Consider the following 16856-nt stretch of genomic DNA (forward strand, 5'->3'; position numbering starts at 1 on the left):
GCTGGGAGGGAGGGAAAAGCAGAAAAAAAAAGAGAGAAAAGAAGTAGACTAAAAACAGAAGCTATGAGGTTGACAAAATATTATAGTAAATATTGACTTTAGCATATACATACTTACTCTTTGAAACTACTTAAAGCCACTAACTTTTTTTTGTTTACAGACAACATAGTCTCTGCACAGCCAAACAAAACTTTCTTTGAATATTCTAATTCCCCCAACATAAAGTCAGTGGGTTACACTGAAAACTTGGACTTCAACTACTTTTAAAGTAAACTGAGCTTTTTTTTTTTTTTCTTCTTTTTTTGAAATAGTTGATTCTAAAATAGCAATAAATTGCCAGTAGTCACTGGGTTCCTCAGCAATAAAATAAGCGAGTAAAATATTCAGTGTGTTATCACCGATAGCTTTTAAGGTAGCTATAACGTTGATACTGCCTCTAGTATCAGAAATTCAGCTAATTGCCTCATACACTTGATTTACTGAGCCGACAGAAGTACTAATTGACAAATCTTAATGTTTTCGAATGTTCATTTAATACTTTAAGTATCTTTTTAGATTGAGAGTAAAACAACATACCAGAATACCAACAGATATAATATGCTTTTCTTTCCAATTATGAGTTTGAAAGAGGAGACAAAGAATTCTGAAAGTATTGGGATTTTCTTGAAGTCATTTTTTCCTTTACCAAAGCAAATACAGGTCACATGCACTATCACTAGATTCTAGCTTTTTTCCAGAAGGCACAGTGATACTAAGAATTATCCTGTAAATGGGAGTTCTCATCCATTACGAATGTCTCAAAACAATGCCCCAAAATAACAAAAATGGGGACAAAACATCTTGATATCAAATCTTTTTTTGTCCCTTATGATAAACCTAAAAGAAAAAAAGAAAAAAAAATTACCAAAAAAGCTAAGACTGAGGCTTTACATGTGTATAACTACATAAATAAATCATGAATGTTTATCTTAAGCACAGTTCGTAAGTTATTATGAACTATTAGCTTAATTATAAACTCTGAAAGAAATTTAAGTTCTTTGCAACACAGCCTATGACTGTCATTATCATTTTTATTAGTTTTTAATCCTCAAATGTCATTACCTTATCAAATTAGATAGCATTAATATTTTGTGTCTTGCAAGCAAACTGAAAATCTAAAAGATAGTCTTGCTTGGTAAAGTAACTTTTGCCTCACAGACAGTGCTGGATTAAGTAAACAACTATGAGTAACACTTCTAGCCAATTTTCCACAACAGAAGTTAAAAATAAAGCATGAAGTAACATTTGAGATCATACTACTATATTTCAATTTAAAACTGAAAAGTTGCTGTCATTTAAGTTCCATGTTTCTTTTTTATAAAATGCCCCCCACCAGTAGTTCAGTTACAGTTCTCTTTATAAAAAGTTAAGTTTTCCAAAAAAAATAAATAAATGCAATCTCAACATTCAATTTAAACACAGAACAACCATAAAATTAGTCTGAGATTTTAACCTGCTTGAAAACTTAAAGAAAGGTTAAAAGGATTCAGTTTTAAACAAACATATCTGTAGCAACTTAATTTTAAATCTTAAGGTTTTGGAACCCAGCTTCTCATCAGAATGTTATTAAAGCTCATCTGAATTGAATGACAATCTTCCATTCCTCTAGGCTTTCCAAGTCCATTATCTTCCCCTTTGGGAATGAATACTTTACTGTGACTGATAATGAATATAATATATAGGACAAATGTATTTTTTCACATTAAAGAGAATTTCTTTTTAGTCTTTTAACTTCTTACTGCCACGTTTCATTAGTGTCTAGATAGAACTATTCTAAGATATTTGTCCCAAATTTCTGCTTCATATTATGTGATATATGAAATATTTTTAAATAATATATAGTTTTTGGAAAATCATTCCAGCTTTTAACTATCGTATTCTGGTACATGTGTACTTCCCCCCCCCTAAAAAAAAAAAGTCAATTTGCAAGTTTCTCTAATAATTTCTCTAAAATTTTAGGCATTAATTTTGTTAAAAGTCAATTTTAAAAATGAACATTTATTAAAATACATATTTAAAACAAATGTATTCTATTCTTGGACCATGCTGAGTAATTTAATCCAAAGACTATTAAACCCATCACATAAAAGAATCCTAAGATGTAACTGATGGGGTGAAGGATGGGAGGGAAGGAATTACAGGGGAGGAGTAGGGAAAAGTAGTATTTTCTGTGTTCTTACACAAAATTTAGCTATTAAAACATCCTCATCTAGTTGTCTTAGAATCAGTGTTGATAGATGGCATTACTACAGTCTAGCAGTAGATACTGATGATTCATTGGTCAGTTTGAGTCAGAGGATACATCTGATTCCCATATTAAAATTCAAGCACTATACCAACCCACTTCAGCACCACCCATTCCAACAGAAAGACGAGCAGCATTTGAATGAAAGCTAGTCTGCCATCCATTAGGTTAATCATATCAAACAGGACCATAACTGAGAACACTGTTGTACTAACTTTTCTGTTTTGCTTGTCTTCTGCATTTAAAAATAAAATTTCAGAAGAGAATTTTCAAGGGAAAAAATAAATATATATAATCATTGCCTAAATACTCAGATTATCAGAGTGAAGAGTGGACACAGGCCATCCTATCTAGTTCTCAAAGAAAATAAAATATCAGCAGTTAAAATAGATGCCATCAGTTTATGATTCTGAGGTTTGGAAATCARAAAGTGTAATGTGAATATTTAATGCTTTCTTTTGCTTATTTTATTTTTAAGCATACTGATCTTGGGACTGTAGAAAAACAGTACCAACCAGAGCGCTGGGAAAAAAAGAATCTTAACAATAGGTCTGAATAAAACTGTCAGGGTAGTCCATTTATTTCTTTATTATTGCACACATTTTACAGAAGCTTAACCATAGTACTATAAAAAGAACCACCAGATTCACTACAGTGAATGGCACATGTAAAAAGTCTTACCATTTAAAAATTATATAAGCACTTAAAAGTTCCAAGCTCACAACTGTTTCTTCTGCAAATGCTGAGTTTGCCCTTTTAATAGTTTGCTCATATAGAAATAAGGAAGAAGGAAAACTCAGCAATATTACCTTTTAATTTAAGAAGTAGTTGTTGACTGCCTCAAGTCTGGAATGCATATAAATTTTTATATATTTTTCCCAAAGCATTCACCAGCTTAGTATTTCAGCAAAACAAAAAGTTGCAAAAATAACATGGCACACTTCTCAGACACAGTTACACGACCAAAATCCCCTACCATTTCACAAACAGGATCCTGGTCCAGTAAGAGAGAGTGACAAAATTCCTAGTATCGTGATGGAATAACACCTAACTCTGAAGAAAGGATAAAATACAAAAGTGAAGGAGAGGAGRGAAAATGGAATTAGTATTACAAGACTTAAAAATATAAGTCTWTCTGACTTGCTTTTAAGAGTTTCCAGAAAACAACTTATTTTTGAGCGTAGTAAACCTTGTGAATGACCAACAAATTCACATTATCACCTCAAGTTCTAAATAAGTGAGGCAATGTCTTCCTCATTCTCAGAGAAAGCAGCACAGTTCCTCTGTGCAATCCTACTACCTTCCTCTTCTGTTAACACCATTCTACCTCCTTCCCTCAAAACAGATCACCACCTACTCTTTCTTGCATATGTTCATTTTCCAGTAGGACTTTTTTCACCTACACTCCCTTGATTAGTGGGAATCCTGAAGGGCCTTGGTCCTTGACAACACTACTGTTAGGTCAGCCACCAAGGAAGAGGCATCAGATTATTCTGTTGTTTTCTAGAAAACCTTATGCACGAATGAGAAAGAAGCCTAACTGTAGAGCTTTAGGRAGAAGCTCAGATAATTTAGACACAGCAAGTCTAAAGTTGCGGTGCAACCAGGCTAGACACTTGTAAAAGGTCACCTCTTTATGTGTGTATGTAAGATGCAAACACAATACTGATCATAACAATAGAAACACACGTGTCCTTAGTCCAGTGCAATGTTGAATAAAAAAACCAGTCAGTTTAAATTACTAACTGTCATCACACCAGCAACCTCTATGACATACACTTCTATYATCAGAATTTTAGCATTGTTATAAAACTGTCTTTAAGTGAAGAGGATATTGATCTAAGATATATTATAGAAGAGAACATATATTCTTGAAAATACTTACTGAAGTCACCTGTGAGAAACACTGCTTCAGCTCCTGGTGCCCACTCTTTGCAATATACTCCGCCATCCACGAATTGGTTAACTCCAAAGGTTTTGTAGCTTTTGGAAAACTTGCCAAGGCCTCCTTCGTTTTCCTCAATGTCCTTCAAGCGTTTATAAAACAGAGAATACCTTTCAAAGAAAATAAATAGTGTTTATGAGAGGAGGTATTTGAGGGTATTTGGAGGGGCAAGGAGGGGGAAGTTTAGCAAGCGTCTTTCTTGTATTTAAAATTGGCAAACATACGAACATAAAAACATCTTAAGTGAGACATACTGTAACATTGTRTCCTTGGACTACACTATCAAATTCACTGTTCTTTACAGAATTAAAAGAAAAGTATCAAGCACATAAACCATACAATTTTTCCATGATTGCAAAGTTACAATCTTCACATAACTGTTTTCCCTACTTTAGGGGAACAATCTGTACTTTAAGTCTCAGACTACAGCTCCTGATTGATAGCCAAGAAATCATAACTACACAACAGGAGAACTTCACACTCTCTCACTAGCACTTTTTTCTCAGACTATTAATACTGGATGTAGGCCTCATAGGGAAAATTGTATAGGTCCAATACATCTATCGCAGCTAATTTTAATAGATGACCTTAGGACACTGAAAACTTTACAATACACTATAGCAAGAACAGAGGAAATAATTTGACACTTGAGGAAAGCAGTTCCTTAACCACTCTCTAGAAAGACCATCAGTGAGAACACAGGCAGTCCCCTGACTCCAGAAGTATTTGAAAAAATTACCACTTCCTGGAAATACTTATTTGGTACTTATTCGGTATTTACTTTCTCCTTGTAAGACTAGAAAGGCCATAAATGTCTAACATAAAAATTTACTATTAACAGCTTGGAGTTTGTTGACAGATTTTGCCCCRATTTCTCCAAGGAGTCCCATCAATTCTAAAAAGTATAAGGTGCACAGGATAAATTAGGAGGGCCAACTTTGCTTCCTAAAATGTGAGCTACTATCTGAAGAAGCATGGCTAGAACTTCACAATTCCATAGAAAAGTTTATTCATCCTAGATGGAAGTTGGGGKYTTTTTTTGTTTTTGTTTCTTTGAATTAGACATCCCCAATGAAAAGTAGAAATGTATTTATGTTCTCTATAAACRGAAAGGAGTTTTCTGAAAAGTATAAAAATTGAAAAGAATCCCAGCAAAAGTMTGGCCACTTGTCTGCCACATTATATTTACTATATTTTGAAGACAAACACACTGGAGGTACAGTACTATTTCTAAATGCACCCATAACAATATGCTCTCTTCTAATTACCTGGAAAAAAAAGAAAGAAAGAAAGAAAAAACTAGAAAACAGCCTTGCGTGAAGTTATTGAAAAGGGAAAAGGAAAGACAAAAAACAGTAAAGTAACAAAGAGCTTGGTTTAAAAAAAATAAAAATAAAAAAAGACATTCTGTTCAAAGCATCAAGACTTAGACACTGCTTTCAGTGTTATTTTAAAGCTTTGTTTCAGGAATGGCCCTTAATTAGTTCAAAGTGTAAGGTTAAAAATGTCTATTTATTGGTCAGTTCAATTGAAGTAGGTTTACTTATAATTTAAATTTACAGTATTATGACTCCTTCTAAGGTTAATCTCCCAACAGCTTTTATTATGAAGCCTGATGCTCACCTTTAAAAAACAGTGAGAGTCAAAAAAAAAAAAGCCTCGGGACATACAATATCAAATATACTTATAAAACCTTTTAAAGGAATGATGCAAGTGGATGGGCAAAAGTTGCTCACAGGTACAAACCTCAAAAAGTGCACTATAAATGTCTTCTATCCTGATAATCAGTTTCATTTATAGTGCTTCAGGGAGAACATTTTATCAGATTTCCAAATATYAAACTTATATACACACATGCACACCCAGTTGACTGACTTAAACAAGTGCAATCACAGAAAGATATATATTTATATAAATAAAATAAAGGTTAAATACACAAACACAGAACAAGTCACTAAAACGGCCTCAAAAGTTCAACAACTGACATTTGGTAAAGGCAAAATTACTCTATTATTGAAGGGTTCTCCTTGAAGAAATGTTTTGATTTTTTTAATTTTTATGCTTTCTTTAAAATACATCAATTGCATTATACAAGAGCACAATGCTATTTGCACCTTGCAATCTCTCTGCCATACATAAGCTGCTTCAAAACTGCTGCATGTCACAGCATTACTTTTAACCAGTTCTACTGCAGCGTGCCCAAGAATCCTTTTTTATATGCTATATGTAGCTGTGTCTGTTGTAATGTCAAAAAAGATCCAGCTCAAGTAATGAAAGTTTCATAAGCTTAAAGTAAAAAAGATGGTTCAGAATAAGCTTTCTACTTAAAATTAAGCCTTCCCCTTTCCCTCATACTTGGTTTAAATACTTTTTAACAGCTTTAAGAACACCTTGGCTGGATGTGATATTTCCCACATTCAGGAGGGAGTGGTAGCACTCATCTTTAAGCAAAAGTCAGTCATACAAATCTTTGAAAGCTGGAGAGGAAGATGACGACACATTTATTAACAGAGAAGAACAGCAGGTCATAGAGAAGAACTGCAGTCTCTGAACAGAAGAGAGAAAGGCTGTGATATGCTTCAGATAACCCAGCGCCACACGCAAGCCGATTGCCTATTGCTCTTCCTCACCCACTTCTCCCCAGCAATAGACCAAAAAACCTATCAGTCTCACTCTCCTCTGCCCAGCTGCTTAAGAAATAAGTAGCAAACAAATTCAAGATGAGAGGGGTTAACTGGATGGGAGGGGTGAAAATGGACTTTCAAAAGGCAATGATAGATTTAATGTCTTTCAGAAATTACTGTGGAAGTAATGCACGTTGTAAACTCTGTACTCTTTGTTTATAGGAACGCTAAMTGTACATCTACTGTTTCAATTTTTGCCTTTCAGTAAATTCAAAGTTTAAAGAAATATATATAAAAAGAGACCACTACTTTTAATATGCTAAATGATCGTGCTTATTACATTACTCTAAATAGATTGCTCTTCTCGCTCACCTTGTGATGCCAGTGGTTGAGCTAATGTGTTCCAGGGAAACGGAGTTTCTTTTGGAGGCTAGAAGGCTGGAGGAATGCATCAGTCCCACCAGCATATTAAACAAATTGTTGATAAAGATTTAAAACATTGCAGCAATAATTTTTTTKGGGGGGAGGAGTTTGGGGGGGAGTTGTTTGGGGGTTTTTTTGTTTGTTTGTTTTAAATGAGGCAAGTTTTGAACAAGTAATGCAGCACTACGTATATTTGGTTGCAATGCTTCTTCCATTTTCCACAAGCACACCATTTGTGATACATAGCAAGTTAACTCAGGTATTGCTCCTGCATTATCATTGCAGAAATTAAAGATTTAAGGGCTAATGCTCTCCATAACCCTTTTTAAGTGATATTCTGAGACATGTTCAGTGTTAATCTTTTAAAGCCATCTCTTGAAATGATCAAACAGAGAACTGTAGTTTGTTCAAAGTTCACAGGAAAAAACACGAGCTTCTGAAATGGATCAATTACTTGTGCTGTGAACTATTCTCAGATCTCATCTCAGGAGATGAAATACATCTGGCCACAGGAGAAAGTCATTTGTCACAGAAGGTCTTGTAAAACAAAGCAGAAGTGTTGTTCTGTTTCTTGTTGCTATTTTATAGGAATAAAAAGGGTAACTAAGCGCATGCTTATGATCCAGATCTACAAAAAATTTAAGGTTTTGCTTTCACAGACTCTTTACCTTCATCTCTGGATTACTGATGCTTGTTATATATTTTATCTTCCAAACAGAATCCCCAGAATTAGTTTACACACAGAAAAGAGAGGATTTTTTTTCCCCCATTTAAGCAATTTAAAAGATTCACATTGCTTAGTAACAGCATACAAGCGTTAAAAAACATGCGGTAGACATTATATTGACTGTAGCATTTAGTGATCCCCCCTGAATTCTGAACATCATTGTCACATTGATGATAAATACAGATTATAGCCAAACTAGACACACAAGAACCATCAGGACACATTTCAAAGGTGAGGTAGAACCTGTAAAATTCTGGACACGTAAAGAGAATTAACAAGTGTCCAGAGCAAGAAGTCAAAACAAAGAGGTTGAATTTTGTCAGTAACTTTTCAAATCTTCCCAGCTTGATGAATCACTGCAAAATCTTTTCAGATTTGTCTTATTTCMYGCATTAAAGTTGACACTGAAGAGGTATTACAAAGTTTAAATCAWATGCAGGTATGCCATGAAAAATACAACTGTTACCTTTGTGGCAAAAAAACTAAATACAGTAGCAACGAGATCCACACAGTTTCAGAGAACGAGTCAGGAGTAACTGGAAGTTGTACAGATCAAGATCCTTACTACAGGCCAGGTATGACACAAAACACTCCTGGCAAGYACAGAAGGCAAAACTAGACAGCTTGGGTATATTTTTTGCTCCTGGCACTCTTGGGGAAAGGGGACACGGGTGCACACGCACACGCTCAAGTGCTTGGGAAGGCTTATAGGAGAACCATACCAAAGGCCTTTTCAATTCATATCCTGTATCCATTCACCTCATCTCCATTAACAGACCAATGGGTTGTAAAACTTAAATATCATCAAAATTAGGTGTTTTCTTCRGACTTACTGGAAACAAAGACTTCCTAGTCTTGGTACTTCCATAAGCACACATATACCCATCTTGAAATACTGCATTTGATAAGARAATAGTACTTTTACAGCAGTATCCTTTTTTCCTCCTCTGATCTTTCACGGTGAAATAGTAGTAATGATAAACATCATTTGAAGCAGGGTCACAACAGTCTTTTTATTATATTTATAATTTGTAAGACAGCATTGCTTTAAGTCCATGCTTTATATACAGTCATGTTTAAAACCTTACAGTAGAAATGTAGGAATTTGCTGACTTTCCATAGAAGCAGGATTAAACCATCCAAYAAGAATAACTGTAATGGCTATCCAAAAAGCAGATACTCGCCAATATAAGGTAAACTTCACAGTGAAGGAACAAGACAATATTAACACAGTAGCCATTTCAGATGTTAATGTTTTAGGTGAAGAACATTTCCTCATACTTTCATCATTTAAAAAAAAAAAAAAAAAAGAGAGAGAGCCTCAGATATTTTGTATTATGGGTACCTAAAGACAAAAAAAAAAGGGGGGGGGGAGAAGTTTTAATAGGAGAAACATATATATCATAGCAAAAGTTGGCCTAGAATCTTTCAGTCAGTGCAAAGCTAAGGAAGAGTGCAAAACTAAACAGTTCTTACCCCAAAGAAATTACTTTCTATGTATCTGGTAACCATGATACACAAAACCCTCCTCATGCTGCAATTGCTATCACCACTGATTTCACTCATTTAGTGAGCCAATTAAAAAGTGCCAGACAACACAGCAGCATACAAGATGCCCTCATTTAATCAATATGGTGCTGCACTCCAAGGTGGCTGTAAAATATCAGAAAGTTTTTATGCCCATTCTCATACTTTTTTCCAAAAGGTGTGGTCATTGCAGCTTACAGAATAGTCAATTTGATTATTATAAAATCTGTGGTGTCAACACTGAAATCAGTCGTTTTAGTGTCTTTGCTTACAGTGCTGATTTTCATAGYTATTCATCTTTCAGATTCTTTTTGTCTGCACCAGCTTCTGTGTCATAACTTATTTCCACAATCTTGGCCCAATGTTAATGCTAATTTATTCAAAACATGAAAGCAAATAGGAAAGGTTTTGAGGATGATATTTGTTGTCCATATGGAAAGTCCACTTCTGCAGGTACCAAAAGGGAAAAGGACCTGAAACAAAATGCCCAGTAACACACACTCTCTATAACCTAATCCTCTCATCTTTCAATGAACACAAACATTTACAGTAATGTCTGTGTTAAAATAAAGCTAGAGTCCAAAGAAAAAGACAACAAAATTCTCTCAACTATGCAAGTCTTAAATTTATTTTCATTTCTTCCAATATAGATGTTGGAGAGACTAAAACATCAAAAATGGAAAGGGGGAGAATGGTTTGTTTTCCCCATCTCCCCCTCATTTAAACAGTTAACCTTAAGAAAACCTGTTCAGGTGTTTTGAGATACTATTTATCCTATTTAACATCTGACTTGTGAGCATCTTAGGGGAATACTATGTCTTATTGTCAAGGTTCCCCTTTTTCCCCGCCACAGGAAAAAGCTGTATCTGCATTACAGTGAATATACAGGATGAGGAATAAACTGTCACCATTTTTAAAGGTTTATTTTTCCAGAATACTAGCATTGAATTAAAGCCACACTTCAAGTTTGGCTCAATAAGGAATTGAGAAAATGCCAATTTTAATTCCAACAGATTACCACTTCTGCAGGAATCGGAGAACATGAGCAAGGATTTACAGCCACTTTTGATGTGTACAAAAAGAAAGTCTCAGGAGCTGCAGTTCCCCTCCAGATATCAGAAACTGACCATCCTTTGGAAAATGGTGTCCAAAATCCCGCAATGCTGACATTCATCCCTTAGCAGTGATGGATATCATGCAACTATTTAYGCTGAACACATAAAACAGCAGCAACTTCTTCAAAAAACTCGATAGCCATAAAAGAAGAAGAACTCAGTTTGAAGCTGAAGGTATGATGGCAACAATTAGGTTATAAACTTGCATACCTAAGCAGCTATTACCACTATGGGTCTATTCAAAATGTTTAGCTGCAGCAGTAAAATAGGCTCAAAAAACTATGTCACAAAAATGGACTCAACTCTGTTCTGCCACAACCCTCAGGGAAGCTAGCCTAATTCAACAAACATGCTACGGCATTTTGYGGAGTCTGCCTACAAAACAGACATCCCTGCCTCCAAATTTGATCAGATACATCTGTATGGAGCCATGCTGCCCAAGCTTATTCCATCAGTATAGCACAAGCTCTTGGATCTCCACACTGTAATCCGTGTGCAGTAGCTATCTTTACTCATTATTTGTAAAATCATACAAGTGGTAATTGCCTTCTCATGAAACATAGTTATAAGGTGTCTGATGAAGACTGGGTTTACACTTACTAGGTTTTGCAGGAAAGCCAGAGTAGAATTAATCTTCTTTTCCAGGTAGTCAAAGAAGGAACACATGGGAATATGCAACAGCACAAACAAAACAACCATCACTCAATGCCCATTTCTATTTCTGCTGTGACCCCTACCTTTTGAAAGAAAAAAGCAAATGTGAAGAAGAGAATGGAAGCTGAAAAAGTAAGGTTTAACATATCTGAATGTTTTAAAATAAAGAGCATGGGGCCATTCACAAAATCTAATTTGTACTATTGTTGCTTTGATTTTGAAGGTGTAGTTACACACTTTCACCAATACCAAAGTCAATACATCATCAAATAATGAGCCCCTGCTGCTCATTTCGTCCTCTACTCTCAAGTTCACAATTCCCCCAAACTGTCCTCATTCAGCTGCTTACAGAGGTAGACTTATCTTTTATTTTTGTTTTTAAGGGAGAAAGGATTGAAGGAAGATAAAAGGAGGCAGAATGAGGTTTTTCCTGAAGCAGTTTCAGCAGTCCAATAAATCAGATGCATCAGAAAGTTATGAACTATAAAGTGGCAAGAACAAATTCCTGTCCCCAGTTGTTTCTTCAACTAGCTTCATCACCAGTGAAAGCAGATCAAAGCAAAAGCCTTGGATTTAATTTCATTCTATTCTCTTTTCCATCCCTCTGCCTTACCCACCTTTCATTTTTCTACCCAGAACATTACACAAAGTAACCATACTTGAGGACCAAAAGCACACAAAATCTCATGTGGGCACTATGAACCTCAGAACAATAGATTTACTGCATTTTAACTTACGTACATCAACCTTATTGTTTTAGATGACTGATTTAAACTTTCTCCATAGTGACATCTTTTTAATACATTTTAAAGTAGATTAACCAACATTTCAACAGCCTGTAGCCTTTGAAGCATTAGAAGGATGTCAAGAGAATATGTTTTGGAAGTACCAAAGACCAATGGCTGATGGACAGGGACACAGAAAGAGGCCACCATTTCATTTTGCTTTTCTGCAGGTCTAAAAGTTAGATGCTTCCTTTGCCTCTGAAATCATGATCCTAGAAAACCCGTGGGTGGCTAAATTTGAGTTTTCTTGAAGTTCTAATTGTACTATTAAAATCATTCACTACACAAATACTTTACGGCTCTGTCCCCCAAGTCATTCACTGCAATGTCACAGGACCAGTAGTAGCTTTAACATTACATTGAGCCCCACAGACCACCTGCAGAAGGAATCTCTCTCTGTTGCATCTCCAGATTAAGTTCAACAGTTGTATATTTTATATACTTTACAAACTGAATAGGCTTTTTATTTTTTATTTTTGTGCCATTACCTACATGAGATAGAAGACATGAATGCAGGTTTGCGTATGTCACAGTTAAACAGCTTTAATTTACAAATATGTGAAGATGGATTTACATTAGAAGTGTGGAAGACTGTGTAAAGAAAATATGTACTTTAATTATAGTATACACAAGAATTCAACAGTGAAATTCAACAGTGAATTTAAATTTATAATTTCACACCCTTGAAGAAAAATCTCCCATATAAAGCACTGACTTTCTAGATATAAAGCCTGGTACCTGTGAAACGTGCAATAGTATTTCAGAAGATCTTGCATTTTACAGGTTACTCTTTATCCTTCATCACAATCAACTAATGTTATTTGTCTATACAGTCACTACTGCTTCCATGAGAAGTCTGGTAGCAGCTGAATTATGAAATCAGAGGCAACTTAACATACATTTTTCAGCTGAAAACTGAAGATTCTGCAGACTGCCCAATGTTATTAAATTCATATGAGGTGTGATAAAATTAAATGCTATCCTAATAATTTGTGTACTCAGGGGTTCAATAAGGAACTTATACAGTGAAACTATTTCTGTTATGATCCTTACCATCAAAGAAATGCTAGAATTTCAAGATCTGCTCCAGCTTGAGGAGTTTTCTTTTATTACTTATTACTAAAAAGACCCCACAGCAAAGAACCATAGAAAAAGAGTACAAAAGGTAAAAATTTCAAAGTAACTTTTCCAAGTGTTCTTTAGTCTGCAGATAATGAGTGCCAATCTGCAGTTTTTCATTTCCAACAGACTTAGTTACTTAAAACTCCCAGGCTCCTTCCATGGTCAGTGAAAAGATGTAAACTCCCAAATCACTCTTTGGAGGCTCTATTACATCAATATGGAGAGATAAGTTAGTTTTGCACCCCAAACTAAATGCAGTTTCTTAAAAATTAACAAATATTTGCTTGGGGACAATTAATGTGTAATCACTTCTTCTGTTGAAAGTTATTCATAATGGACAAAGTGACTGACAAAGCATTATTTTTTTTCAAAATAATTTAAGTGCAAGTCAAGAGCTAGTAAGAATATACACTGCAGTATCTATGAGAATGAAAAAAAGTGTCAGAAAATATTACAGAGTAGCTACATGGTTTTTGACATCCTATCAGCAGCTGCTATTTCTGATACAGATGTAAAACTAATCAGCAACGAAGGCTAATAAGTATAAATATATTTCAGCACTATTTTAGCAAGACGACTGTTCGCTGACTTAAGTTCCGGCCCACTGCTTTCTTACACAATGCAGAGTACTAGAAGCAAGCCTCTTTCCTGCTTTAAACATTAAGATGATTTAGGGACTTCACCAGCATTTGACAGCTGTAATGTCTTGCCATCAGCCTCACAACAAACATACATACTGCTTGATTCAGAAACAAATGAAAGAGCGATTACAAGATATACTAAATGCAGACTTAATGCAATCACTTAGTAATAGCTGTTTCACTGAATGTTCTAAACCAATCCTGCATGAGAGCGCCCTTCCCCACCACAATGTTTACAGGCTATCTTACCCATATCCACATGTGTTTGCTCATCTGTCTCCCCCTTCAATTTATTAGAAGCACACGGATGCACCTCACAGGAAGTGTAACAGATTACTAATGTTTAGAAGGTGCAAGAGGCAATTCCTTCCATCAGAAGTCTACAGAACTAGTTAAAGACATACGAGAGAGCGAGAGAGAGTGAGAGAGCAACAAGAAACACACACATGCCTAAGTAGTAGCACTTACTGTAAGAAAGTTATTTTTATCTTTGTTAATCTTTATAGAGTTATATATATATATATATATATATATATACACACACACTTTTTAAAGAAAAAAAATACAGCCACCCACAAAAACCTTAAAATATTAAGGTATCTATTCAGACAGAGTTGTAACACAGCTATCCACACTCTACATCTGCCAAAGCAACCAAAATATTTAGACTTTTCCCTCATGACAGAGAAGCTAAGACAGCAATTACAAAATAATGTTTAAGGCTCCATTTTATGTTTTCGTCTGTATTCAAACAACAAATTTACCAGTAGCACACTTTGTTTATTCAATTTTACACATCTAAATATTTATCAGATAAACATTTTAGGTAGGAGTTTTTTCAATTAATAGTCATAGTCTTGCTATCCCTCTGCTTAATAGTCTTAATTGTGCATAAATTGTACACTAAAACCCCTTATTTTAAACTATAATAATTTGCTTTTCTGTTGATATGACACCAAAAGAAATTTGGGGCAGTTCTTTTTAAATTATTGTAACTAGAGAGAAACTCCATTATATTTGAGCAGAAAGCTGTAGAAACGTAAAGAGACAGATTTCTTTCTAGAAATCAGTAGACTAAGACTGTGTTAGCTCGTGTTTCATATTACACAAGAGAAAATAAACTGAAAGGTCAGTTGAACAGTTACAGCATTGCCCTTTTCCAAGGTAATCAGCARAGCATGTAGCAAAGACGTGAACACAAGCGTGACTGGAAAGACAGTAGCTGATAAAGAGGCATGATGCCAAAAGTACATGGGACAAAATACTRCTCTTCCAAGGCCAGTTGAAGAGTGTGGCACACTGCAGGACTTACTTCAGTAACTCTGATTTATTACTTTAATTTGAAATTGTGTTCTTGTTAAACAGTCAGGTTTTTATATTGCCAAAAGACACTAGAATATGTAATACTGAACATTAATCACATACCCAGGTAAGCTACAGGAGCAATATCGTTATTAATTTGTTTGTAATGAGTAGACAATACAGTCATTAGAATTAATCTTTCTGGTTTACAAATGCATTTTTACTTTAGGTACACAATTTCTTGTTATTCAGTAGCATTTACTTGAAAACTGTAGGGTAGACTTTCCCTCCATTTGAGACCCAATTTATTCTTCCTTTCAGTAAAAGGTATTTATCACTGAAATCTTCCAAAACAGTTTCTACTAATCATTAAAATACACTTAAAACCCCTTAAGTTTGAGACAACTCTCTCAAAAGTTTTATTTGCCAGAATTATTAATGAAGCTGTAAATAACAGCATATCAATTCCCATTTGATTCCACTGTCAACTATTTCTAACAGACTTGCTTTGTATTAATAGATAACAAGGTCAAGTCTGGGGAAAAAATAAATAAATAAATAGATTCAGTGATTCCCACAGCACCAGCACTGACAGCTACAAAGTTGGAATCAAAACACAAACTAAAAGCAGTAGTTATACTAGAGGCTTCAGAAAAAAAAAATACAGGTTTAAAAAAAAATTATATAAAATATGCTTTTTGGTGGGCAGGTGCTATTACATCAGGTTTTAAGCAACCTGGAAGTGTCATTTGGTATCATTTCTAAAGCAAATACTTGCATGGTAAGAATCAGCACATATGCCTCCTATAGGCTGTCAGAGCTCTGCACATAATCGTTGAAGTCCAGACTAACTTGTCACTATTTCATTTAATTTTAGTTGCCTTAAAAAAAAGTTATTATCAATGTACTTTTTTTTATTAGTTTGCCACAGCAATAAACATAAGCAGCCATCTGTTTCTTCCCAAATTTGGATTCCAAGTATGCTGCATCAGTTTGGCTTCTGCGTTCTTAGTAATGCTGCAAGTAATTTTAATCAGCATAATGTAGCTCAACACAATGCTAAGCAAGATTTATCTTTCTATATGAACATTCAAGAAGTTAAGAATCAAGAGATTTTATCGTCTGTCAAACAGGAAAAAGCTTATGTCAGAAGTCATTCTTATTTCAAATAAAATTACACCTGATATTTCTGATTACACTAGCCACCCAACCCACTTCAGAGGGCACATTATGCAATAATTTTCTTTGTTTTGAATTTCCTAACAGAAAACTGTGCAGCTGCTCTAGCTACAACTTCAATGTGAATTTCTATAATAAATCTTATTTCACCTCCTTCTAAAATCTCTTTCAAAAATTAAAAGCAAAGACCTGCTTTAACATATCAGATCAATGGTGCATATATGCTAGGCCACACTACCTGAAAGTTATGTCAGAAACTTAAACAAAAATCTTTGCAATCCCCTAGAACAAACAACACCACTCCCCTGTTATAGGGCTGTTTCCTAGTCAAATTCACAATTTGACTGCCATCGTAAGAGGCTGTCAAAAAAGATGGCTAAGGAAAAGGTACCCACATCAATATCTGGGTTCTGTACTACAGCATCCTGCCCTCCTATAATATAGTCTTCATCTTATCTAGAGTAACCACAAGGCTATGTTATTTCACTTAAAGTCTCTAAATCCTACCATTTTAGCCTCAATTTTAAT

The 16856-nt window shown here is 34.8% G+C and overlaps 1 protein-coding gene across 13 annotated transcripts in view; it reads right to left on the reverse strand.

Annotated features, from left to right (window-relative positions):
- Positions 1-16856, reverse strand: part of GBE1 (1,4-alpha-glucan branching enzyme 1) — a 124701-nt gene that overhangs the window by 80988 nt on the left and 26857 nt on the right. For 11 of the 13 annotated variants that reach the window (XM_026076881.1, XM_026076887.1, XM_026076885.1 and 8 more), the window contains exon 2: positions 4170-4339. In XM_026076881.1, the coding sequence (XP_025932666.1) occupies positions 4170-4339 (170 nt within the window). Of the gene's footprint in view, positions 1-576; positions 877-3260; positions 3338-4169; positions 4340-16856 lie in introns of those variants that run through there. The other 2 variants (XM_026076893.1, XM_026076892.1) reach the window with 2 other exon arrangements.

Source organism: Apteryx rowi, unplaced genomic scaffold (assembly GCF_003343035.1).
Source record: "Apteryx rowi isolate R43461 unplaced genomic scaffold, aptRow1 scaffold_441, whole genome shotgun sequence".
Classification (NCBI taxonomy): domain Eukaryota; kingdom Metazoa; phylum Chordata; class Aves; order Apterygiformes; family Apterygidae; genus Apteryx; species Apteryx rowi.